The 25393-nt window shown below is 40.0% G+C and overlaps 1 protein-coding gene across 5 annotated transcripts in view; it reads left to right on the top strand.

Moving 5' to 3' along the window:
* The first annotated feature begins 816 nt into the window (after positions 1-816).
* LOC129858294 (gamma-aminobutyric acid receptor subunit alpha-2) overlaps positions 817-25393 on the top strand; it is a 52464-nt gene continuing 27887 nt past the window's right edge. For 2 of the 5 annotated variants that reach the window (XM_055927430.1, XM_055927434.1), the window contains exons 1-7: positions 817-1249; positions 1685-1769; positions 2759-2874; positions 13977-14044; positions 18156-18376; positions 21227-21309; positions 24866-25009. In XM_055927430.1, the coding sequence (XP_055783405.1) occupies positions 1210-1249; positions 1685-1769; positions 2759-2874; positions 13977-14044; positions 18156-18376; positions 21227-21309; positions 24866-25009 (757 nt within the window). In that variant the 5' untranslated portion in view covers positions 817-1209. Of the gene's footprint in view, positions 1250-1281; positions 1548-1684; positions 1770-2758; positions 2875-13976; positions 14045-18155; positions 18377-21226; positions 21310-24865; positions 25010-25393 lie in introns of those variants that run through there. The other 3 variants (XM_055927431.1, XM_055927432.1, XM_055927433.1) reach the window with 3 other exon arrangements.

Below are 25393 nucleotides of genomic sequence, written 5' to 3'. Positions count from 1 at the left end.
GAATCTGTCTGTAAACTTGTCAAGGTAACCATGTTTGTTGTTCTTCATTCACATTCCTTCCTTGCCATTCAAATGATTTCATGCACCCACTCACTAGCCACCTACATATCACTGTGCCACCATGGCTATTGATCTCAATTTGAATGTAGTTTTAAATAAGAAACCGGAGACATAATTGATGTATCCAATAGTATTATAGATCATATAGACTGAATGAGGCAATTCATGCATTTCAAGAAATAAATAATTTAAATGTGCAAATATGTATAGTTCATATGGAAGTGGTTCCCAAGCACATTGATTTCCCCCCTTCTTCTTCTTTGATGTATCAACATTCCTTTTTACTCTGAAATATGGATCTGTTATGTGGAAAATTCAATTAGAGTAGGATCCAAATTTCACTTCCTTGAGATTGCCATGTTTTTTTGTTTTGTTGCAGAAACAAGGTCTTTCTCCTCCTAAGCCATTTTCTCTCAGGGGCGGTTACAGCTCATCTCATAGTGTTTAATTTAGAAGATTTATTTTGTTAAAAACAATAAATATGTAATAAAATGCCACGCAGTATACACAACACCCTTGTGTAATTACATATGTATTATGCTATTACTGTTGTGTAGTTACTGGGTTAAACAAGAATATTACAGAAATGTTTATTTTAAATGTATAAGCAAATATTGGTCAACCTTAATGTGTACTAATTAAATGTTTTTAATTAATTGGAAAATTGTTACATCTGTTTAAAACCTTAGGATATAATCAATCTTTAGCATCCGCCTTTATAGTTGTGCGTGTGTGTGCGTGCGTGTGTGTGTGCGTGTGTGTGTGAGAGAGGAGCGAGAGAATCGCCTGAGCGTGTGTGCCTTTCCCCTGTCACGAGGTAAACTGAATTGGAAGCAGAATTGGAAAACATGACATGCTGAACAAGACCCAGTGACATCAAGGACTATGCATTTATCCGCTATTAAATTATTAAGACAGTGCATAATTTGCCATAACTGTGATCTATTGAATTTATGATAAGTATCACTCGTTATTTTCGCGCGGCTTGCTCATTCCATCTTGAGAGACGGCACATCGTAGTGGTTCCATTGGGTTCAACTTTAACATCTGGCTCAATTTCTGTACGAATAATTGCTTTCAATTAGGCTCCGTCCTGCATTCCAGGTGAGTCTCCTCGCTGATGAAAAGTCGTTTTGTGATGAGAAAGATATGAGAGTTCCTGTCTGTGTCTCCGCTGATCTCATACATCGTAAGTAGCCTAGCCTAGATATCATGTAGAGTTTATCTCAGTGGGGATACCCCTTAAACATTTCTGCACACGAGCAAGGGATTTTAGAACGGTGGTTGAGAAGGAGACGCTCTTTTGAACAACGCTAAATGTTTAGTGTTAGACAGTGGGAATGATTATTCAACAGAGGCATGCTAGGCTTATGTGTCAATTAATTCTAATTGCAGTCTCCCTAGTTAACATGGTGTAAATGTTAAATGTGATGTAGGTTTTTTATACGCGCATTCAAATGAGTTATTTCCAGTAATACTGAATCTAGGTATTTATTCTCTGTGTTTATTGTGTGTTAATTTGAATATATTCCCATAGAAATAGGCCTACACCTAGAACAAGATACGCAAAATCAACAGCTGATCCATTATGGCACCATTATGTATTGTCTTCCCGGGTGTGTAGGTGTACATGCAGCTATGAGGAATAGAGACTACATTTTTCAATGTCTACTCATCTGCCTTACACTGACGGTCCTCTTGCAAACGAGGTAAGTCCTTGAATAATCTTTTTTTGATCAATTATGTTTTGCCACATTACACAGGAAGACTGAAAGTATACAACTATATCTGGGTTTTGGAATTTAAATCTTTTAGTTTTGTACACTACAATAACCGAATGTAGGGATACTATGTTTTAGTAGCCTAACCTAAGAATAGCCTATATATTTAACATGGTGAACATCAATCAGGCTTTGTCGACGTGGGGGGCTTTGTGAGATTAATGAAGTGGGTGATTTTCTGATTATGTTCCTGTGGGTGGCGATAGAGTACAGTCAATACTCTCAGTCTGAAAAAGCAGCGCTCACTTCAGATGCCATTGAGCGTGAGTCACTAATATGTAAATAGCACTTGATTTCAATGTTCAAGGAATGACATTCCATGAGATCACCCAGTTATCTCAATTGTACCTATGTAACTACTATAGGAATGCATACGTTTGTTGTTGGGACACTTTGTAAAGTGGGACCATGTACTGTATGGCCAACGTACAGTATCTGTAGTGTATAGCCTATACAGTGTAACACATCTTATTTTAGTAAGGTAGTGTAATTCTCAAATTGACCAGGAAGTCTCATGGTTCCAGCATTTGTGGCACATTGCACTTATGTCACTGTAGCAAGTGCCCTCATGAATATAGCTTGTAGACTGATATTAGTATACAATCAATCAAGGAACCAATATGTCAGTCAATTGATTAACCAAGTAATTATCCACATCAATCACATGCAATGAGAGCACATTTAATGAATTTATGCCTCTTCCGATTATTGGATTCATGAATATACAGCTCTGATGACATTTGCATATTCAATTGTGTTTTTGCTCCCCGATCAGATGGCACACAAATATTCAGCACAGAACTGGGTCATCTGGGAGGGTGCGTGTGTGTGTGTGTTCTCTTACCTTTAACTCCTCTTTCATTCCCTCTGGAATAACTATGCAAAGGCCTCATCAATCTGGCTTGTCTGTCTCCCAGGCCAGTGATTGCTGATCCTACAACAGATGCCTTCAAGAACAATATCACTCTCTTCACACGGATCCTTGACAGACTTCTAGATGGCTATGATAATCGTCTTCGACCCGGCCTTGGGGGTAAGGAATATCTCTTGGCTTCATTAACTATGACAAAACAAGCTCAGGGCCTGTATTCATAAAGGGTCTCAGAGTAGGTTAGGTTAGGTTAACTTATCTATTATAAGTTTATCATTTTAGATCATAATTCATAACATTACATGGACAGGGGAGACCTGATCCTAGATCAGCACTCCTACTCTGAAACACTATGAATACGGTTCCAGTTTGTGAACAAACATTTTAGAAAGACATGGCATAAATTCACATCACAGATTGTGATGACTTTAACTTTGTTGGCTTCATTTGATTCATTATCCAGTCAGGTTTAGTGGCAGTATTCCTCACAGTATTTCCGTCAGCATGCAGAAGAAATAGTGCCAGCTATGCGTCTACTTGTCTTGTAATGTGTGAAATAGTGTGATCATAAATCATGTAGTGTGGCTGTGTGCCTTGCATACATTTGTGTGGAGAAGCAAAACGCAGTTCAGATAATGTTTCCCCCATGACAACAAAGTGATTGTCATAAAAATAAGCTAATATTTTCTCATTACATTTAATGGTGCTGCACATGAACATATTGGTCATCAGTGGGCTTGTTATCCCAAATCCTCAGTACAAATCTGTGTCCTAAATGGTATCCTTTTCTCTACACAATGCCCTACTTTTGACCCGAGCCCTATAGGCCCTAGTCATAAGTAGTGCTCTATAAAGGGAAGATTACTATTTGATTACCCTCCTGCCTGTTTGTTGAAAGTAGTGTAGTCTAGGCAGCAGGAGGCTTTTCAACAACGTTTCCCCAGAGGAAACAGCATCGACACTCAGCTGCCCTTCACCATCATACATAGAAGAGTCCCCTTAACAATTTATTAGGAAACTGCCCTGTCCTGTTACAGCTGCTTTCAATCCACACGATCAAGATGTTGTTTGGCGTCTTTTCAGATGGGCTATTTGCTGCGCTAGCCCATTGGCCACCTGGGAAAACCCACTCTGTGTGGTGGCATGATGGTCTAGTTAGGGATCTACACTAGACACAGACATGCTTTATAAAGGACATATCAGTGCAGTCCACTCCATCAATCTGTGGTTACGATTATGCCTGGAAATAGAAGAATGAATGGCCGTTGATTTAACAGTATATCAGCTCCATATTGTTTTGTCAGTTCTGTTCTCCTATGTGAAGGGGGGCAATCACCTGCCCATCCTTTTTGCTCTAGTATGTCTTAACCCTTGTTGCTTTCGGTCCTCCTCCTCAGTAAACGTTGACCTGTGCACTTTGACAGTGGACCCCGACCCAGCACACAGCTACTGTATCACCAATATCAGACATCATAATCAAGCTAGTGTCAACTGAGATACTAGTAGCCTGATACCATGGTACTGTCAACAGAGATACAGTACTAGTAATCTGATACCATGCTAGTGTCAACAGTGAAGGCTTGTAATTTCATCATGAGACCAGCGAAGCAAAAAACTCATCATTATCAGCTTCCATCTAATCAGTGCATTAAACCACTTCACCAGGCCAAATGTATACAGTCCTTGCTTTGAAAAATGTATATCTTAACAGCCTTTATATCTATTAGAGCCATGTTTGCGCAGTGGCGAACTACAGGCCTTCAGTGTGACAGGTTCGGGATTCTGAAAGGACAGCAAACGTAATACCAGCGTGTAGGAGGGTGCACTTTTTCTCAAACACAAAGAGCCAGTGATGTAGTGGAGGGTATACACAGGCATAAACCGTATACCCACATTTTTTTCAGTGGGTATTGTTTATACTCGCTTCTTAATACCTATTGATGGGTATCAAAGCAGTGTAGTGGAGCTATACGATGTACAGTTAAAGTCGGAAGTTTACATACACTTAGGTTGGAGTCATTAAAACTCATTTTTCAACCACTACATATATTTCTTGATAACAAACTATAGTTTTGGCAACTCGGTTAGGACATCTACTTTGTGCATGACACAAGTAATTTTTCCAACAATTGTTACCAGACAGATTATTTAACTTATAATTCACTATCACAATTCCAGTGGGTCAGAAGTTTACATACACTAAGTTGACTGTGCCTTTAAACAGCTTGGGAAATTCCAGAAAATTATGTCATGGCTTTAGAAGCTTCTGATAGACTAATTGACATAATTTGAGTCAATTGGAGGTGTACCTGTGGATGTATTTCAAGGACTACCTTCAAACTCAGTGACTCTTTGCTTGACATCAGCCAAGAAATCAGCCAAGACCTCAGAAAAAAAATTGTGGACCTCCACAAGTCTGGATCATTCTTGGGGGCAATTTCCAAACGCCTGAAGGTACCAATTTCATCTGTACAAACAATAGTACGCAAGTATAAACACCATGGGAACACGCAGCCGTCATACCGCTCAGGAAGGAGACGCGTTCTGTTTCCTGAACATACTTTGGTGCGAAAAGTGCAAATCAATCCCAGAACAACAGCAAAGGTCCTTGTGAAGATGCTGGAGGAAACAGGTACAAAAGTATTTATATCCACAGTAAAACGAGTCCTATATCGACACAACCTGAAAAGTCGCTCAGCAAGGAAGAAGCCACTGCTCCAAAACCGCCATAAAAAAGCCAGACTACGGTTTGCAACTGCACATGGGGACAAAGATCGTACTTTTTGGAGAAATGTCCTCTTGTCTGATGAAACACAAATATAACTGTTTGGCCATAATGACCATCGTTATGTTTGGAGGAAAGTGTTGGTTAGTAGGCTATTTATGATGCGCAATTGTCATGATTTGCTGTTTGCATCAGGGGCGTAGACATCGATGTGCCTGGGTGGATAAGAGGCCCACCCACTGGGGAGCCAGGCCCTGATAGGCCCACCCAATTAGATTGACGTGGTTTAAGCATTTTGTGGATTTAGACCATCACATTTTTTGTATTTTTTTTCTATAATTTTGAGAGTGAAAATCAGACAAATCTATAGCAAAACTCATAAAAAACATAGGAAAATATGGGATTTTTAACACTAGGCGGGCCTTTTGGGAACTTTTGGGCAAAATTAGAGCTTAACCACTTTTCCTGGCACCACTACATCACTGCATAGGGCCAATGGAAAGACAGCAGTCACACACAGCATGATGTTAAAGATAAGCAGTCCTTAAACTTGGACATTATAAGCCAGTAGGTCCCAATCATAATAATACAAAAACACAACCATTAAGCATATCCCAACAGACATTTACAACTATTACTTAATTGCAAAAAACATTTCAAGTTTAGCACACAAAGTACCCGGTGACCAAGTTTAAAGTGGAACTGACAGCGTTTTAACTACTTTGCAGATATGAAACAAACAGACAATCATAGTATCCTTTAAAAATATACAATTCCCAGTTTATGCTACAAAACCAAGTTTTTAACTTCTCTGGGGCAGGTGGGACGCAAACGTCCCACCGGCCAATAGCCAGGGAAAATACAGCGCGCCATATTCAAATAACATTATATAAAAATCTAACTTGCATTAAATCACACATGTAAGATACCAAATTAAACCTACACTCGTTGTGAATCCAGCCAACATGTCAGATTTCAGAAAAACTTTTCGGCGAAAGCATAAGATGCTATTATCTGATGATAGCACACAAGTAAACAAAGAGAGTGTAACGGTGTTCCTCCTCCTCTTTATACGAAGAGGAGGAGTAGTGATTCGACCAACATGCAGCGGGTTGTGAATACATAATGAATTTATTAAGGTAAACGACGAAACACGAAAACAAACACTGGGAAGGATTACAAAATAACAAAAAACGAATGTATACTGACCTAAACCATGAGTACTTACATAAAACACGAAGCACGTAGGAACAGGTACAGACTATGACAAACCGAACGAACAAACGCTACAGTCCCGTGTGGTACAGACACGGACGACAATCACCCACACCCAAACAGTGAGAACACCCTACCTTAATGACTCTCAATTAGAGGAAAACGCAAAACACCTGCCTCTAATTAAGAGCCATACCGGGCAACCCAAAACCAACATAGAAACAGAAAACATAGACTGCCCACCCAAAACTCACGCCCTGACCATCACACACATACAAAACAACAGACAACAGGTCAGGAACGTGACAGAGAGAAGCATATTTCATCACTGCAAGCACGACACAAAACGCAGAAATAAAATATAAATCATGACTTACCTTTAACGAAATTCTTTTGTTGGCACTCCAATATGTCCCATAAACATCACAAATGGTCATTTTGTTCGATTAATTCTGTCGATATATATCCAAAATGTCAATTTATTTGGACCGTTTCATCCAGAAAAACACAGCTTCCAACTTTCGCCAAGTCACTACAAAATATATCAAAAGTTACATGTAAACTTTACCAAAACATTTCAAACTACTTTGGTAATACAACGTTAGGTATTTTTAAACGTTAATAATCGATCAATTTGAAGACGGGATGATCTGTGTTCAATACAAAAAGAAAACAAACTGACGCAACTTTTTTCGTAACGTGACTCTCCCAAAATATTTACTTCATGTGACCCTCATTTACGATAGCCCTACTTCTTCACTACACAAAGGAATAACCTCAACCGATGTCCAAGGACTGGTGACATCCAGTGGAAGCGGTAGGAACTGCAAGCAAGTCCATTAGAAATCTGGTGTCTCTAAAAAAATGTTTTGAAAAGACTGACATCAAAAAAATACAAATTCTGAATGGTTTGTCCTCAGGGTTTTGCCTGCTACATAAGTTCTGTTATTCTCACAGACATGATTCAAATAGTTTTAGAACCTTCAGAGTGTTTTCTATCCAAATCCACTAATAATATGCATATCTTATATTCTGGGGATGAGTAGCAAGCAGTTGAATTTTGGCATGCTATTTTTCCTAAAAGTGAAAATGCTGCCCCCTGCCCTCAATAAGTTAAGTGTTCCATAACGTGTGTGATCCATAACGTACACTAAGGCATTGTTGGCAGAATAGATGGATGCAGTTCAATGAATGATTAATATAATTCACCAATACTTTTCTTGGTAGTCCAAAAAATATTGCTATCAGGTTGTAAATCACAGGTGGCCAGGTACATTGTTTGCTGCCTCCATTCAGGATTCACTTGTTCAGATTCAATGACTCAATATTTTGGGCAAAAACGGACGAATGTAACTAAGGCTGGGAATGGCAATACAATCAAACTAGCAAGTGCGATGGTCACAAGTCAGCCATAACGTGGCTAATAGGTTAGCGTATCTATTTATGTAGCAAGCTAAAAACACAGAGCCTAACTTGAGCTAGATAGCTAGCTTGCTGCTATGAGGATGTCATGTCATTGGAGTAGTGGGTGAGTGACTGACTTTTTCCCCTCATATCGTTTTTTGGTGGCTATACACAGCTAGAGATGCAGGTGTCATTTGGTTAGCTAACAAAAACTTGAATGACTGTTTTCATATCATATATTTCTTGTGTTTGCAAATTTACTTTGGCTATCTAACGTTACTCTGATTTCAGAGCACTCTCGTCTGAGTGTGCCAGAGTGCAGAACAACTGATGTATTTACGAACTCGCAACACCTGCAAAAAAAGTCAGTTAGTCAAGAACACTCTAGATGACATGTATAAACAGCCTAACCAGCTCTGCTACGCAAAGTAGAATGGTCAGAGTGAGGTGTTTTCTCATTTGGTTCTGGAAGTAGCTAGCCAGCAAGCTAGCCAACTTTAGCCAGTTAGCTTGGGTGCTTGGTTTTTGACAAGCATGCATTGGCAGGCAAGCTGCAGAAGGACAAGGGGGCTACAGTTCCCCATCATCTATCAGTGCAATGTTGATGTCCAACTAGCTGAAAAAGTTTGAGGGTTTATCTAATGTTCCTTCGTTCGATTTTAGCTCATCTTGCTTTGTGTGGCATTAATGTTAGTTGTTGATCTTGTTGATGTGCCTGAGGGAGAGAGAGCTTACCTCTTCATAATTGTTTGATCAATAAAACTCTAAATTTCCCAAATGTAAGAAGACTCCCGTGGTTTTTACACATTCGCAGAAATCCATTCAGGTGTATTTTGTGGCTTTTGGTGATAATGATCTAAATTCGTGCTGTTGCGACTGCAAGTATTGTTCAAAGTGAATGATGGCAGGCCAGTGTGGCAAATGGCTTGTTTGTATAAAGGTCTACTGTAGCTCTGATTTACTATTTTATTTATTTTTATTTTTATTTCACCTTTATTTAACCAGGTAGGCTAGTTGAGAACAAGTTCTCATTTGCAACTGCAACCTGGCCAAGATAAAGCATAGCAATTCGACACATACAACAACACAGAGTTACACATGGAATAAACAAAATATACAGTCAATAATACAGTAGAAAAATAAGTCTATATACAATGTGAGCAAATGAGGTGAGATAAGGGAGGTAAAGGCAAAAAACGGCCATGGTGGCGAGGTAAATACAATATAGCAAGTAAAACACTGGAATGGTAGATTTGCAGTGTAAGAATGTGCAAAGTAGAATAATGGGGTGCAAAGGAGCAAAATAAATAAATAAATACAGTAGGGGAAGAGGTAGTTGTTTGGGCTAAATTATAGATGGGCTATGTACAGGTTTAGTAATCTGTGAGCTGCTCTGACTATAGCGCACCAGTCTGGTGCCGACTATAGCCGACTATATCGCACCAGTCTGGTGGACTCCTGTCTTAGACAAGACAGATGTTTTTATTCGGTTTTATTTACACCAGTGTCTATTAATTGTCCAAACGCACGCCAACTTTCCCATTCTATATTGCTATAGAATTTTCAAAAATGCCTTAGTATACAGTACGTATTTCCCAAACATTCTAAGAATTTATGAAAACGCAAAAATGACCATATCTAAGCGGTCGCTTGTCAGAATTTTTCTTTTTGGTTTCATATTCTTCCTGGGAGTGTATAAATGTATACAGATTTTAATAAGATTTCATGTTGCTGAAATATTGTCATTTACAATTTAAATGCAGCATTGTTTCACACACAAGTAATTTTAAAAGAGATGGCTAATAATAGCAAGCGCGCTGCAAAAAAAACCACAGTTCCACTCACCAGATAATGATAATTTAAAAATGACTTATTTTTGAAATGTATTCTTGTAAAGTGAGAAGCTAACAAATTAGCAACAACATCCTCTTTGATAACACCTGCTGCAGCCGCTGCAAACTAGCCGACAACAAAAGCTAGCTAGCTAGACTGTGGGAAAAATACTGCTCGCTATTGCGCAGTGACCTGTTGGCCTTGAAAAAGGCAAAAGTTTCCATAAATTTCTGTAAAAACGGTCCCACTCATTAAGTCAAAATGTGACCGCTTGATTCCACTGTCCCTCCAAAATGTTGCCCTAATACAGTTGAATGGCAAACGCCTTTATCTTGATATACAGTACTAGTAACCTGATACCATGCTAGTGTCAACAGAGATACAGTACTAGTAACCTGATACCATGCTAGTGTCAACAGAGTTACAGTACTAGTAACCTGACACCATGCTAGTGTCAACAGATATACAGTACTAGTAACCTGATACCATGCTAGTGTCAGAGATATTAGTAACCTGATACCATGCTACTGTCAACAGAGATACAGTACTAGTAACCTGAATAGTTGTGGCGACATCCATGTTTTTCTTTGTGTCATTTGTTTATAAATGAAATGTACCAATGTTCATATTTTCACAGTTTAGCTCCAAAATTTCACTGTGCCAATCTAAGATCTTTAAGGAGAACACGTTCTGATGGGGAGGTGTTGTGTGATGGAACACCGGCCCTCAGGCGTCATCATGGACATTGGTTGATGTATCAGACGTCTCATTGTTGACCACCACCGGGCCGTTCCATGTAATTAACTATGTATGGGGCTAGTGGCTAGCTAGACCCAAGAGTCATCTCTCACCCCCTGGACACCTGACGTGTGTGTTACATTCCCCAGTTTCTGTGTTGTGGGTTTGTTTGTATGTATGTGTTTCAGGATGGCTTCCTGAAGTCCAAAGCAGCTGATTAGTCGGCCCCATTGATAATTGGAGCTGTGACCCCGCCCTCTCATCAAAGGATACAGCTGTCTTCAATTATAGACTCATTCTGCAGTTTTACAAGCCAGTGTTCCTTTGTTAGGAGGGGGAGCTTCTTGAACACACACACACACAGTTGGTTGGTTGCTCAGATAGGTTTTTGTAAACTATTTTGTAACCGGTCCTGCTGACATATGTTTTTGTCACAAGAACTGTGTTTTGATTATTTAAATTGATTACTTACCTTAGCTCATAAAAAGCCAAACACTGTCTGCAGAAACCTTCACATAATGATCATGCGGCCTTCTAGGGGAAGGTTGAGCTGAAGGTGAATGAGTCTCTAGGTGTGATGTTAAACAACACAGCACATGATGAATCAATGATGGGGTGGATTAGTGGCAACTGACCTGGAGAAAGAAAAGATGAACGGTTACCATCAAATGTTATATTTAGAAGCATTGAGAAGAAGTGGAATTGTAGAGCCAAATACTGTAGTTATTGCTTGAAGTGTAGTGTCTTTGTGAGTTGCTACTACTACTACTACCACTACTGCTAATACTACTATTACTATTACTGCTAATACTACTATTACTACTACTACCGCAACTACAACAATTCATAAAATGATTTCTCTAAGTGTAATTATTGTATGGCTGTGAAAGCATCTCCTTCCATCATGAAAAAATGCATCCGCCTCCCTCCTCCATCCCTCACCTCTCACTCCATCCCTCTGTATCTCATTTGATTTGATTTCATTTCCAAGTGGGCCTCCCACAGGATCTGGTGTCATTTTACATTTAAACAGATATTCAAGGGGCCATCAGCCCAGAACAGCATCAGCCATATGGTGATAGTCTTTGGCGTCGAGGAAAGGCCTGGATGGCAGTATGTGGTACAGTAGCACTGACATACTTTCTCTATGGGAAAAATGTCTTCATGCCTAGAGGTACGGAATCATCCGCAGACTTCTGTAACCCAAAATTGAGTGGCTTATGAAGAAAATATGAATTGATGCCTAAGCTGCATTTGTTTTGCCATCTGTTTGACAGACGTTGGATGCCAGAGAGTCATTTAACTTGTATTCGAAAGCGATAAATAACTGAATATTTTCATGATGCAGATTAATAGTGTCTGCACTTTCTTTAGAAAGTGCATTACGTTTTCCCCACAGAATTTCTCCAAGAGTTCTCTTTGCTTTGTGTCCAGGTTTTCTTCAAATGTATCGTAACCACTAGCTGTAACAACGTCACTACTAATCGCTAAACCAGAAGCTGTGTGGGTGAGCTGTTGTTGAAGACTACCCAATCCAGCAGCAGAAGCAGCAGAATAGCCTGCAAACATGCCCCTTTAATCCTCTGGGTGTCCAGTCTGATTATTTAACCAGGGCTAGCTGCTCACTGGTCCGTACGAGGGTCAGGAGCACACAAGCCCACCCCCTCACATGTGCACCTAGGGAATCGCCTGAATGCCTGACACTCCTAACTAATGAGTTGTATCCTCTGTCAACCCAGTATTGTGGAACTATTCATGTCATTCAGAGCAGCTATATTGGAGGATATCTAAAGTTTATCTTCCAGGCAGGTCATATACATGCTTCCTAGTTCATTTAGTTGTCCTTAATATAGAGTTAAAGAAGGCTGGTGTATGATTGTCAACCCTTTTCTCTTAATTCAACCCTGTTCTATGTTCATTGAAAGAACAATAACTCACTTTATAGATAGATGCTATTTTTGTATTCAACTATAAATAGTGCACGCATCTTCAGTTTGGGTGTTTACTATTGTCATTTAGTTTAGTTAGTCAATTGACAGCTCTAAATCACATACATGACAAGCTATTAGGAAACATGACTAAACCACTCGCTTTGGTCCGTCTGAGCTGAAGAAGTGAACTTGCACTACATGGTACGATAAATAAAGTGGCCTCACATATTTGGGATTCAAATGCACTCTGGATTTTTTTCAATGTAATAAACAAGTGATTTGTCCCCAAGGGACGCTCCTTTGTACTTGGGCTATTATTAAATATGCATCATTTGTATGTAACACTGTAATTGTTTTGTTTTTTCACGATTTGGTTTAATGTTCGATTGAATATGAACACGCAGCACGTCTGCTGTTGTGTCCACTGTTATGGGTGATGATCTGGTTCTATGGAGTTATTGACTGTAGGTATGACCATAGAATCATAGAGCAGTGTATTATAGGATCTCCATCCACAGGATAAACATGGTATTACTGCATTGCAAAGGCTTCAAATTAAAGCAGTGCATTAAGATTTGATACCACGGGGTCACTGTCACTGGTGTCATATTTCAGATTTCTACACCTCCGGTGTATTTATTCATCTATTGTGTGTCTGCACGTGTCTGGTTTACACACGCAAACACCTACTTTATAATGCAATCCAGTGTATGTATTGCTACATTTATTGCACACATTACCCACCGATCCGCCTGTTCCTCTCAATATGCACAACTTCATAAATAACTAAGCATATCCATTACATGTCTGGATGCATTTTGTCAGCAGATGCAGTGAACAGGGAGTGGTGAGCGCACTGGGCCTGTTTTGCCTTGCTTAGTCACCTTGTATGAGAGCACTCACATTATTTTAGGCCAATGAGAAGCTCTTTAGAATACACATGAGTTACTGTGTGTGTGTGTGTGTGTGTGTGTGTGTGTGTGTGTGTGTGTGTGTGTGTGTGTTACTGTGTGTGTGTGTGTGTGTTACTGTGTGTGTGCAGCAGAGAGGGGATAACATAGTCGTAAAGTCTGAAAGCTTTTTAAAGAAATTACCCAAGCATGTTAGAGATTAACTTAATGAAAGAGGAACTCAGGAGAGAAAGCAAAATGTGTGTACTGTTTTCACTCGCTCTGAATAAAGGTAGGCCTAATAGGATGGTGTTACAGGCAGGTCTGATAGGATGGCGGTGTTAGGAGTAAAAGTATAAGTGATATTTTATTGCAAGGCAGGGAAATACCCCTCAAAAGATGAGCTACAGTCCTTAGATCTGTAATAATAGTCTTTTTTCCAGGTTTATTCATGTTCAGCCAGGAATAAATGGTCTCATGATCAGCCTTTGTTTGTTCTATATTAATTATCTTTGTTGTGTTTTTCAGATCGTATAACAGAGGTGAATACCAATGTCTACGTCACCAGCTTTGGCCCAGTTTCAGATACAGACATGGTGAGACCACATTCTAATCTTAGTACCTTGTTCCCAAACTGAGCTGTGTTGGGCTGGCCTGGTTACACATTCATCATAGAAAGTAAACTTGTAATGTGTTCAAGATTTAAAAAGGATTCTAAAGTTTGTAATTTCCACTTAACAAAAATGTCCATTAATTTATAATCCACATAATAATTTACATTTCCCTGTTGCTGCCGGATTATTTTCCTGCGATGAGAAACTTTTAAATTTAAAATAGCGTATCTGTATGTAGGGGAAATTAGTTTTATCTGAATCATTCTACCACTATTCAGAAGTCTCTGCAACTGATAACCATGAAAACTCAATTGTGATAAACAAGATAGGAGGGTAAAGGACCAAATTGGTTCTTGTGATTAGTTTCTGTACTGTTTTACAATCAAAACGGGGAGTAAATAGCCTAAACCATTCTTACAACAGGATAATATGGTACTACACAGAACTTTGGTGGAACTGAGCCCTTAGTTTAAATACTACACAACAACACAGAATAAACAAATCATGATTTTGTCATTCCAGGTGTTTTGTTTACTGCTTCATTGCAAAACCTTGGCACCATTTTCCTTTTTGTCACTTATTTGGACCACTTAGTCTTGGTCGTATTCATTAGGGCACACCATATCAAAACGTTTTGCAACTGAAAATGAAAAGGAGCATTTCTTATTAAACATGTTCCGTTTACCCATTCCTGTTTCGGTCTGTTTTCTTCAGTTTGGTGCCAAATGAATGGGACCGGTGTTTGTGTTCGTTCCAAGCAGCTTAGCTTGGCTCTAGTGAAGCATCAAAGCCCCAGTAACCCTGACTCCTTAAGATTTGGTCTATATTCCCATTGTGTCTCTACCTTAGCTAACATGTTCTACTCTTTTTCATCCTGACTGCTATTTCACTGTCCGGCCTCCGTTTGGTACAGCAACATATATATATATATATATCTCAGATTCTCCTATCATTCCCTTCTTTTAACGTTCTCTTAGTTTCTTTTCAAGGGCAGAATTGTCCGGAAATGTTTCTTTCCTGGAGCTCATCCCCATGCATTTTTGTTCCCTCATGACAAACACATTGACACATTTTAGGGTGAAAATACACTTTGGGGATGAAATATCACTTCGTTGTGTTATAAAATACATTTTACCAAGACAAATATGATTATTCATGCTCTGAATCGTTCAGTTGGGTCTTTCTCTAACATGTCATTAACATTACATCTAGAAAGTCGGATTTTGTAACCTAATACATCCGATAATAAGCACCGAGCTCTGTTGACAGTTGGCAGGTTTCCCGTAACAACTTTTGAGGATTTAATATTTTGTGGTTGTCATCTTTAAAGTTGTTTCTGCGGATTGCTTAAAGCAACATTTGCATGACACAAAATTATTTAAATGTAAAAGGCTTTGAAAATAAAAAAACTTGGTAAAGGCAGAGATATGCTTGTTTTTGTGAGAAATCTTTGAAAAAATAACAGGAATTTCAAGTTCATATGAAAAGCATATACAAAAATGTCATGTCTCAAAATCGATATCCATCTTACCTCTATATTGTTTTATGTCCTGTGGATTTCAGAGGAAAGATGACAAATTTAATGGGAAAGTGAGCCTGTCAGGTAGCCTTAATTCAGCGATGCAATTTTCCTGAGTTTTTACCACTTTTTCTCTCTGGCCTCCATTGATTTAGTCACCCTAAATCTGGCCACCCTAAAGCTCCAATAACTTTTAAACATATTATGATATAGACATGGGGTTTGGACGATTGGTTTTCTTAGACGAGTATCTACACAAGTAACATATTATTTTACCAATTGGTCAAATTGGACTCTCTCTCTCCCTCTTCCTTCGACAGTTTTGTCTTATGAATTATTGAAAATCTACTCTTTATTCAACTCACTACTTCATTTATCTCGGGCTTGTTTTTAAAAAAACACACACCCTTTAAAACGACAATATTCAGCACAAGCCATTCTGTAAAGGAACATTATGGTTCCGCTGCTAATGATTAAACATTTATGATGTTTGAAATGCAATGCAGAATTCAAAAGCTCATTAATGGAATAGCAAAATATACATTACGGACAACTATTAAGTATTCACTAGGCGAGTGTCCCATATCATGGCAAGGAGCATTATTGTAAGATGTGTACGATGATCTTGATGCAAAACCATGACTTAAAATCCTAGGGAGACTAACTGTATTCTTATTTATTAAAATGTGTGCTTTGCATTTATACAATAAGGATTTGTGCATGGTTGTTGGTAGCTGGGATATATGAACGATAACTCAACATAGTAGGGAATTCCCAAAGATTGTCCAGTGGACAACACGAGCTGCATATAAAATATATAAAGCGCATAATACATTATCTGTTGTTGCCATCAAATTGCTAGTGGCTAAAGTTAGAATGATGAATTGACCGTTTGCATTGCCCGTATGGTCTCATAAGATGTAATATGCTGGACCTCACACCTAAGGCCTATACTGTATTTTATTCCAGCTCATATGATTTTGAACACCAAAAACGCATACCTCTTCCAATACCGTTTGCCCTGGAGCCCTTAACAAGCCAGGTATCCTTTTGAAGGCAGGATTTGGAGAAGGACGGATTAGATTCCTGGGATATGATGATCTAAGACAGGATAGTGTGGCATGTAAACATCTTATCCTGTTTACTGTTGCAGTCTGAACAGGCTGTTTTGCATTTCATGGGTGTTATGTGATGATGTTTTCATTTGATTATCAAATGAATCACTTCAAAAAGTAGGCTACCTGCGCAGTTCGATCCACCATAATAATTTAGCCTACTATAATTCTCATACTATTATTTACTACTGGCAACGTTCACCCCTAATTTAGACAAGTTTCTGCCTACATTTTCGGGCATTTGGTTGACATTTGTTTGTCAACTATAGTTTGATACATGCAGCTTCTCTTCTGTCATAACTTGTTGCCCCAGAAGACTAAATAAAGTAGTGCTCACCAGAATAATACCTTACATCGATAGACTGAATGCATTAGTAATCTAGGTAACACTGGTAAAGTTGTCTGTTTTGTTTAGGGGCCGTGAGGGAAAACGCAACAGTGGAAAGATTGGCCCTGTGCAAAATGTCCAAAATGTCATCAGTTTGACCAGTTTTATGGAAATGAAAAGCTGATGAAACGATGAAACACATTTCTGAAAATACTTCAAGTCATCTTGGGTGCATATTTTATGTGGTTGAAAAACTGCCTTTTTGCATAACAGTGTCAAAGATAACACATTACACAAAGATTCACATTTTCTAAAGAGATGCTGAAAGAAAGAAATAATATGTTCCTGAGACAAAATTAACATTTGTTGTATAATTTCACACCAAGAAATGCATAATTCTGCAGGAGTTAATATTAGATTAAGCTACATGTGAGAGAGTATAGGCCTACAGCAGGTGTCCATATTTCAATTACTATTCAATTTAACCCATACACTTAAATTAGGAATATTCTGTTTATTCATGGATACAGGGATACTCATGAGTGGGATATCAAAGGTGCATGTAAATAGCTTATCCCAGATAAGACCTTAAGCGGGATATGAGCTACTATCTGGAACGATGTGCACATGTAAACATGGTCAGAGAGGCGTGGTAGGTAGACAGTACACTAAGACCAGGGACCTCAACTTGTAGAGGCTGCTCCACTCTGAAATAAATTACTAGGGGGAAAAAACATCCAGTGTGGATAAATGGCAGGCCCAAGTGCATGGAGGAGGCGCAGTGAGTCAGTAATGGATGTTATATGGGATGCACAGCCTGGAGTGGAAGGGAGAGAGAGGGTGCCATCCACCTTGGTTTACCACAGGATATCTTCAAAGCCTCTCGCTAGGCGCTGCTTGTGTTTGTTGTTTATCTGCTTCATAGAATTTCTCATATAGTAGGGATAGTACGGCATCATTAGAAGTGCCACTTTACTTAAAAATTAAGGAGCAGGTATTCCATATTCACAGAGCAGAAATATTACGTTTGCTATGTTTATGTGGAGATTCATTTATGGTGGCATTGGCTGTACCTGTGATATTCATTTGTGACATTGTTGATTGTAGCCACAATGTTATTTCTTCCCACAGGAATACACAATAGACGTGTTCTTCCGGCAAAGCTGGAAAGATGAGAGGTTAAAATTCGACGGGCCCATGAACATACTGCGGCTGAACAACTTGATGGCCAGTAAAATATGGACGCCAGACACGTTCTTCCACAACGGGAAGAAGTCAGTGGCTCACAACATGACCATGCCCAATAAACTACTGAGGATTCAAGACGATGGCACCCTGCTTTACACCATGAGGCAAATACACGGGGTCACTGGGTTGCCAGGGAAAATACAGTTTAATGAAATGTTATTAACGTAGCAGGTTTAGCTTGTGTTCTTTCAAGTAAAAGCCTTGTCTTGTGGGAGTCGGAACGGCTCATAGGAGCCCATCTCCTGTTTCTGTAGCGTGAGGCAGCTTGATGTTCAAGTATACCCCCTGGACAGGATGCTAGTCTATCTCAGGGCCTTACAATTAATGTGGAACAGGAAAATACAGGAATACCAGTCTCCCCTCAATCCAAGCACATCTCATTACATCTCAGTTTTATAGCTAATTGATTTTTTTTTTTACCTTTTATTTAACTAGGCAAGTCAGTTAAGAACAAATTCTTATTTCCAATGACGGCCTAGTGGGTTAACTGCCTTGTTCAGGGGCAGAACGACAGATTTTTATCTTGTCAGCTCAGGGATTTGATCTTGCAGCCTTTCGTTTACTACTCCAATGCTCTAACCACTAGGCTACCTGCCGCCCCACATTACACATTTTGCCATGAGGCTGAGAGAAAATGTTGCTGTTTTAAAGCTCATTTCCTGAAATTCTACACATATTGCCATGGTGCAGGGAGAAAAATGTGCAGTTTTATAGCTCATCTATAGGTACACATTTTGTGATGAGGCTGAGAGAGGGTTGAATCTGCGCTAGTGGCTTTATTGCAAGATTTTACTCACTCGGTGCCAAAAGGGCCATTATTTTGACAAGCAAGTGCTTTCAGAATACCAAAGAAAAATATTGCCCAATCAGAGGCCATTTGAATTTAATCACTTAAATAAAGGTAAACATAATAATACATTTTGCAGGAATGGAAATAGACACGGAGCATCTTCACATAGTGCAATATATTTCAGAAATTGCCCACTATAATCTGGGGATGCTCAGTGTGTGCCCTATAAGCATTTTTATCCCTTTACTTTCCATCAACCCTGGTCCTGCTTAATTATTGATTTAACCTTAGTTACATTTAGGTTGAAAGAGGCACTCATGTTTGTTTGGTACAAATGCATTGCTTGTTCATTCTAACACTACCAAACACACTAAACATATACAGTTGAAGTCGGAAGTTTACATACACTTAGGTTGGAGTCATTAAAACTTGTTTTTCAACCACTACTCAAATTCCTTGTTAACAAACTATAGTTTTGGCAAGTCGGTTAGGACATCTACTTTGTGCATGACACAAGTCATTTTTCCAACAATTGGCTTATTAGATTATTTCACTTATAATTCACTGTATCACAATTCCAGTAGGTCAAAAGTTTACATACACTAAGTTGACTGTGCCTTTAAACAGCTTGGAAAATTACAGAAAATGATGTCATGGCTTTAGAAGCTTCTGATAGGCTAATTGACATAATTTGAGTCCATTAGAGGTGTACCTGTGGATGTATTTCAAGGCCTATCTTCAAACTTTGCTTGACATCATGGGAAAATCAAAAGAAATCAGCCAAGACATCAGAAAACAAATTGTAGACCTCTGGTTCATCCTTGGGAGCAATTTCCAAATGCCTGAAGGTACCAAGTTGATCTGTACAAACAATAGTACACAAGTATAAACACCATGGGACCACGCAGCCGTCATACTGCTCAGGATGGAGACGCGTTCTGTCTCCTAGAGATGAACGTACTTTGGTGTGAAAAGTGCAAATCAATCCCAGAACAACAGCAAAGGACCTTGTGAAGATGCTGGAGGAAACAGGTACAAAAGTATCTATATCCACAGTAAAACAAGTCCTATGTCGACATAACCTGAAATGCAGCTCAGCAAGGAAGAATCCACTGCTCCAAAATCGCCATTAAAAAGTGGATCAATATATTATCCTCTAGTTAAGACTGTGGATCAATATATTCTCATCTAGTTAGGACTGTGGATCAATATATTATCCACTAGTTAGGACTGTCGATCAATATATTATCCTCTAGTTAAGACTGTTTGCAACTGCACATGGGGACAAAGATCGTACTTTTTGGAGAAATGTCCTCTGGTCTGATGAAACAAAAATAGAACTGTTTGGCCATAATGACCATCGTTATGTTTGGAGGAAAAAGAGGGAGGCTTGCAAGCTGAAAAGAACACAATCCCAACCGTGAAACACGTGGGTGGCAGCATCATGTTGTGGGGGTGCTTTTCTGCAGCAGGGACTGGTACACTTCACAAAATAGATGGCCTCATGAGGCAGGAAAATTATGTGGATATATTGAAGCAACATCTCAAGACAACAGTCAGGAAGTTAAAGCTTGGTCGCAAATGGGTCTTCCAAATGGACAATGACCCCAAGTATACTTCCAAAGTTGTGGCAAAATGGCTTAAGGACAACAAAGTCAAGGTAATGGACTGGCCATCACAAAGCCCTGACCTGAATCCTATAGAAAATTTGTGGTCAGAATTAGAAAAGGGTGTGTGAGCAAGGAGGCCTACAAACCTGACTCAATTACACCAGTTCTGCCAGGAGGAATGGGTCAAAATTCACCCAACTTATTGTGGGAAGCTTGTGGAAGACTACCTGAAACGCTTGACCCACGTTAAACAATTTAAAGGCAATGCTACCAAATACTAATTGAGTGTATGTAAACTTCTGACCCACTGGGAATGTGATGAAAGAAATAAAAGCTGAAAGAAATAATTCTTTCTACTATTATTCTGACATTTTACATTTTTAAAATTAAGTGGCAATCCTCTGACCTAAGACAGGGAATTTTTACTTGGATTAAATGTCAGGAATTGTGAAAAACTGAGTTTAAATATATTTGGATAAGGTGTATGTAAACCTCCGACTTCAACTGTATGTGTGTTTTGGGATGCTACAGTGGGCTTTATGTGTTGTATCTAGGTTGACGGTTCACGCAGAGTGTCCGATGCATCTGGAGGACTTCCCCATGGACTTCCACTCATGTCCCCTGAAGTTTGGCAGCTGTGAGTAATGCATGCCAAATACATAGACGCACGGGGTCACTGGGTTGCCAGGCATTACTCTCATGAAAAGAACATACGATTTGAAACGCGTGCAGGAATCAAAATGTGTCTAGTTTAAGTCGTACAATAGGCCATGTGTCGTATGTGTGTAGGTCCCATTGGTTTAGTTGGGGGGCCACCAGTTTTGAATGAATCACCACTGTGACCTTTGTGTTCAGTGTCGTTCAGCGCGGCTCCTCGCTCTGCTCCATGTCAACAACACTGTCACATTATCTTTTCCAAGAGGCAGAATTTGATCTTCTTGCTTCTTTTGATTTGAGGAAGGAAGGCCTGGAGAGGAGAAAGATCAACTGGAGTGAGCTTTGGCAAATGGAGGCAAGCAACATCAGCTTCATCATAAGAGCTGTTTATGATGTGCTTTCATCACCAAAAAACCTACATCAATGGTATGGCGAGGACCCGACCTGCCCCCTTTGCCCAGCTCCAGCGACTCTCAGGCATATAATGACAGGTTGCAAGACCAGCCTCCTACAAGGCCACTACACCTGGAGGCACAATCGGGTCCTCAAGAGCCTGGCTGCAGCACTTGAGACCAAGAGGAGTGCAACCAATTCATTACCTCCAAAAACAAGCAATCCCGACAAAACAACAACATTCATCCGGGAGGGACAGAAAGGCCCAAGCATCCTCCAGAAACTGGACACCTAGCCATGGCCCGGGACTGGAAGATGCTTGTCGATATTGGCCAGCAACTCATTTTTCCACCTGAGATTGCTTCTACCAACCTTAGGCCAGACATGGACTCTGGTCCCCTTCAATGCCTTGCATAGACCCGAGGGAAATCTTAATTGGGCATGGGACACAAGCTAAGGCTTGATCACCCTTTAGCTGGCCACCTTTGATGAGGGTGTTTAGTGATTAAAGGCCGAAACACCCACTGATTCGAAGGCACACTACTGAGGATGTGTCCCAAAATTGACATCTTAACCCAGTCTAAGAAATAAACCTCCCATGCCACTCTGTCAACATCACGGCAAATCTCATGTGAGTGCATACCATTTATTGGCACAATGGACAGTTTTAACATCTCGTCCCGTGTTTTATGATTCTGAGTCTAAACCTGCATAGTCCCACTCTCGAGTCCCACACCATAACTAAACAAACCAAACAGGGGATACAAGACACAGGATAAGAATAGACTCTGTTTCTGCTGCTACAAACACTGAGCTTTAAAATGTCAACTCTGCCAGTTACAGCAATAACCATTCCATAACCACTAAGGGTGTAGAATTAACCCCCCCCCACCCCCCCCCCACCCCCCCACCCCACACACACACTTTTCACTTGAAACACACGCTGTCAGCAGCAGCACATATTTAGAAAGGTTTTGGTCGAGAGAAATGGCCCCCATGTGATCTGCCAGCTCTGAGCTTGTGGGAAAAAGATAAGTAGGTAGTGTTGATGGGTTTGGCTGCTGAGTTGAGCTCTCTGTTTTCATCCTAGTGTCGATGCAGCGCTCTCTTCTCCTTAGGCTGCTACTACCCATGGATGTTAGTTAGAGTGGCACATTGTGGGACAACAAAATATTTTTATTCAATTTCTGTTGGCACTTATATTGCTCCATACCACAAAACCCAATTATAAAGACGTTCTTGAAGGAACTCTAGAAGTTATGCTAATAGAAAAAGTGGAATCTGAAAATATTATTGTCATACACAATGTGGATATGTTCGTTCAGTTGCATAATGCATTATTGTTCAGATGATAAACAAAACAAACTAATGCTTCATCCCCTAAAATCAAATAAAACGCTACCTGAGTCAGTATGTCATTGCATGTTGTGAAGTACACTGCAAGCCTTCCCCTGGCTATAAAACCTTCAGCCTATTAAAAGAAACTCAACCATTGCCAATGCCAATTAATGATACAAGCCTTACTTTAAATGTTTGGAGGAGTTAATACTGTATGTTAAGGGTTTTCATGGCGCAGCAAGATAGGCAGCGGGGGAAATCATTCTCTAATGGCGTTGATGACTCACTGTGTCAATGTTTACTCTTTGAAATATCTTAGCCTCTTCATATTTGTCTCTCTGCATAAAACCCCCATGGTTTGGAAGATATGTCTCTCTGTATAAAACACCCATGGTACGAAGATGTGATGGCTTTGTTATACACACTGCTCAAAAAAATAAAGGGAACATTTGTGGCCTGCTGGAGGTCATTTTGCAGGGCTCTGGCAGTGCACCTCCTTGCACAAAGGCGGAGGTAGCGGTCCTGCTGCTGGGTTGTTTCCCTCCTACGGCCTCCTCCACGTCTCCTGATGTACTGGCCTGTCTCCTGGTAGCGCCTCCATGCTCTGGACAGACACTGACAGACACAGCGAACCTTTTTGCCACAGCTCGCATTGACGTGCCATCCTGGATGAGCTGCACTACCTGAGCCACTTGTGTGGGTTGTAGACTCCGTCTCATGCTACCACTAGAGTGAGAGCACCGCCAGCATTCAAAAGTGACCAAAACATCAGCTAGGAAGCATAGGAACTGAGAAGTGGTCTGTGGTCACCACCTGCAGAACCATTCCTTTATTGGGGGTGTCTTGCTAATTGCCTATAATTTCCACCTTTTGTCTATTCCATTTGCACAACAGCATGTGAAATATATTGTCAATCAGTGTTGCTTCCTAAGTGGACAGTTTGATTTCACAGAAGTGTGATTGACTTGGAGTTACATTGTGTTGTTTAAGTGTTCCCTTTATTTTTTTGAGCAGTGTATATATATATACTAATATGGTGTGATATGGATCTTATATAATTTATACGGTGTTGATTTCTCAAGGCAGTAGTCATTTTCTTTCATTTGCCTAACAAAATGTAATGATCTAGCTTACAATGGGCAACATAGTCATGGAGTTGATTTTTTGGGGGGAAATTATACAACCCTTAAACAGTTACATGCCATTAGACACTATTCTCTTGAATCATCAGAAATTAGAAGGAATCACTGCCCAAGAGAGAATGAATCACTGCCCAAGAGAGAATGAATCACTGCCCAAGAGAGAATGAATCACTGCCCAAGAGAGAATGAATCACTGCCCAAGAGAGAATGAATCACTGCCCAAGAGAGAATGAATCACTGCCCAAGAGAGAATGAATCACTGCCCAAGAGAGAATGAATCACTGCCCAAGAGAGAATGAATCACTGCCCAAGAGAGAATGAATCACTGCCCAAGAGAGAATGAATCACTGCCCAAGAGAGAATGAATCACTGCCCAAGAGAGAATGAATCACTGCCCAAGAGAGAATGAATCACTGCCCAAGAGAGAATGAATCACTGCCCAAGAGAGAATGAATCACTGCCCAAGAGAGAATGAATCACTGCCCAAGAGAGAATGAATCACTGCCCAAGAGAGAATGAATCACTGCCCAAGAGAGAATGAATCACTGCCCAAGAGAGAATGAATCACTGCCCAAGAGAGAATGAATCACTGCCCTATTTTCATATGCCCATTTTTCACATACCACACTGATGGTGTTAACCTCACTCCCTTTGTGATCTTAGATGCCTATACAATGTCAGAGGTGACTTATGTCTGGACCAGTAAGGCTGCCGACTCTGTGGTGGTGGAAGGAGAGAGCTCCCGTTTGAACCAGTACGACCTGCTTGGCCAAACAGTGGGCCAAGAAACCATCAAGTCCAGCACAGGTAAGCTCAGGATATTACTTCACTTGGTTATTCATCCAATTAGACAACTAGATCATGAGCACAAGCTCTCCCTGCAGGCCTGGATCCCACCGCTGCCACCAAATGAAGAAAGTGAGAAGCAAAAATACATAATTTATCCAAGATCACTTTGTAGATGGCCAAAGTTTAGTGGATCAGATGTGGATGTTTTTACTACACATAATTTAAGATTCCTGATGCCCACTTCAGTGAGAGGCACTGCTTGCTACTACTGGCTGCATCGGTTTGTTCAGGGGTTCTCAACCCGTTTTGGCGACTGAATCCACAAATCACATTTCACTCTTATCTTTCACTCTGCTTGTGCAACCAAGGACTAAGTCTGTGTTCTTATGAAATCTTCCCAAG

Source organism: Salvelinus fontinalis, chromosome 6, assembly GCF_029448725.1.
Source record: "Salvelinus fontinalis isolate EN_2023a chromosome 6, ASM2944872v1, whole genome shotgun sequence".
In the NCBI taxonomy this organism is placed as follows: domain Eukaryota; kingdom Metazoa; phylum Chordata; class Actinopteri; order Salmoniformes; family Salmonidae; genus Salvelinus; species Salvelinus fontinalis.
The sequence above is the reverse complement of the archived record's forward strand: the minus strand, read 5'-3'. Positions and strand labels throughout refer to the sequence as shown.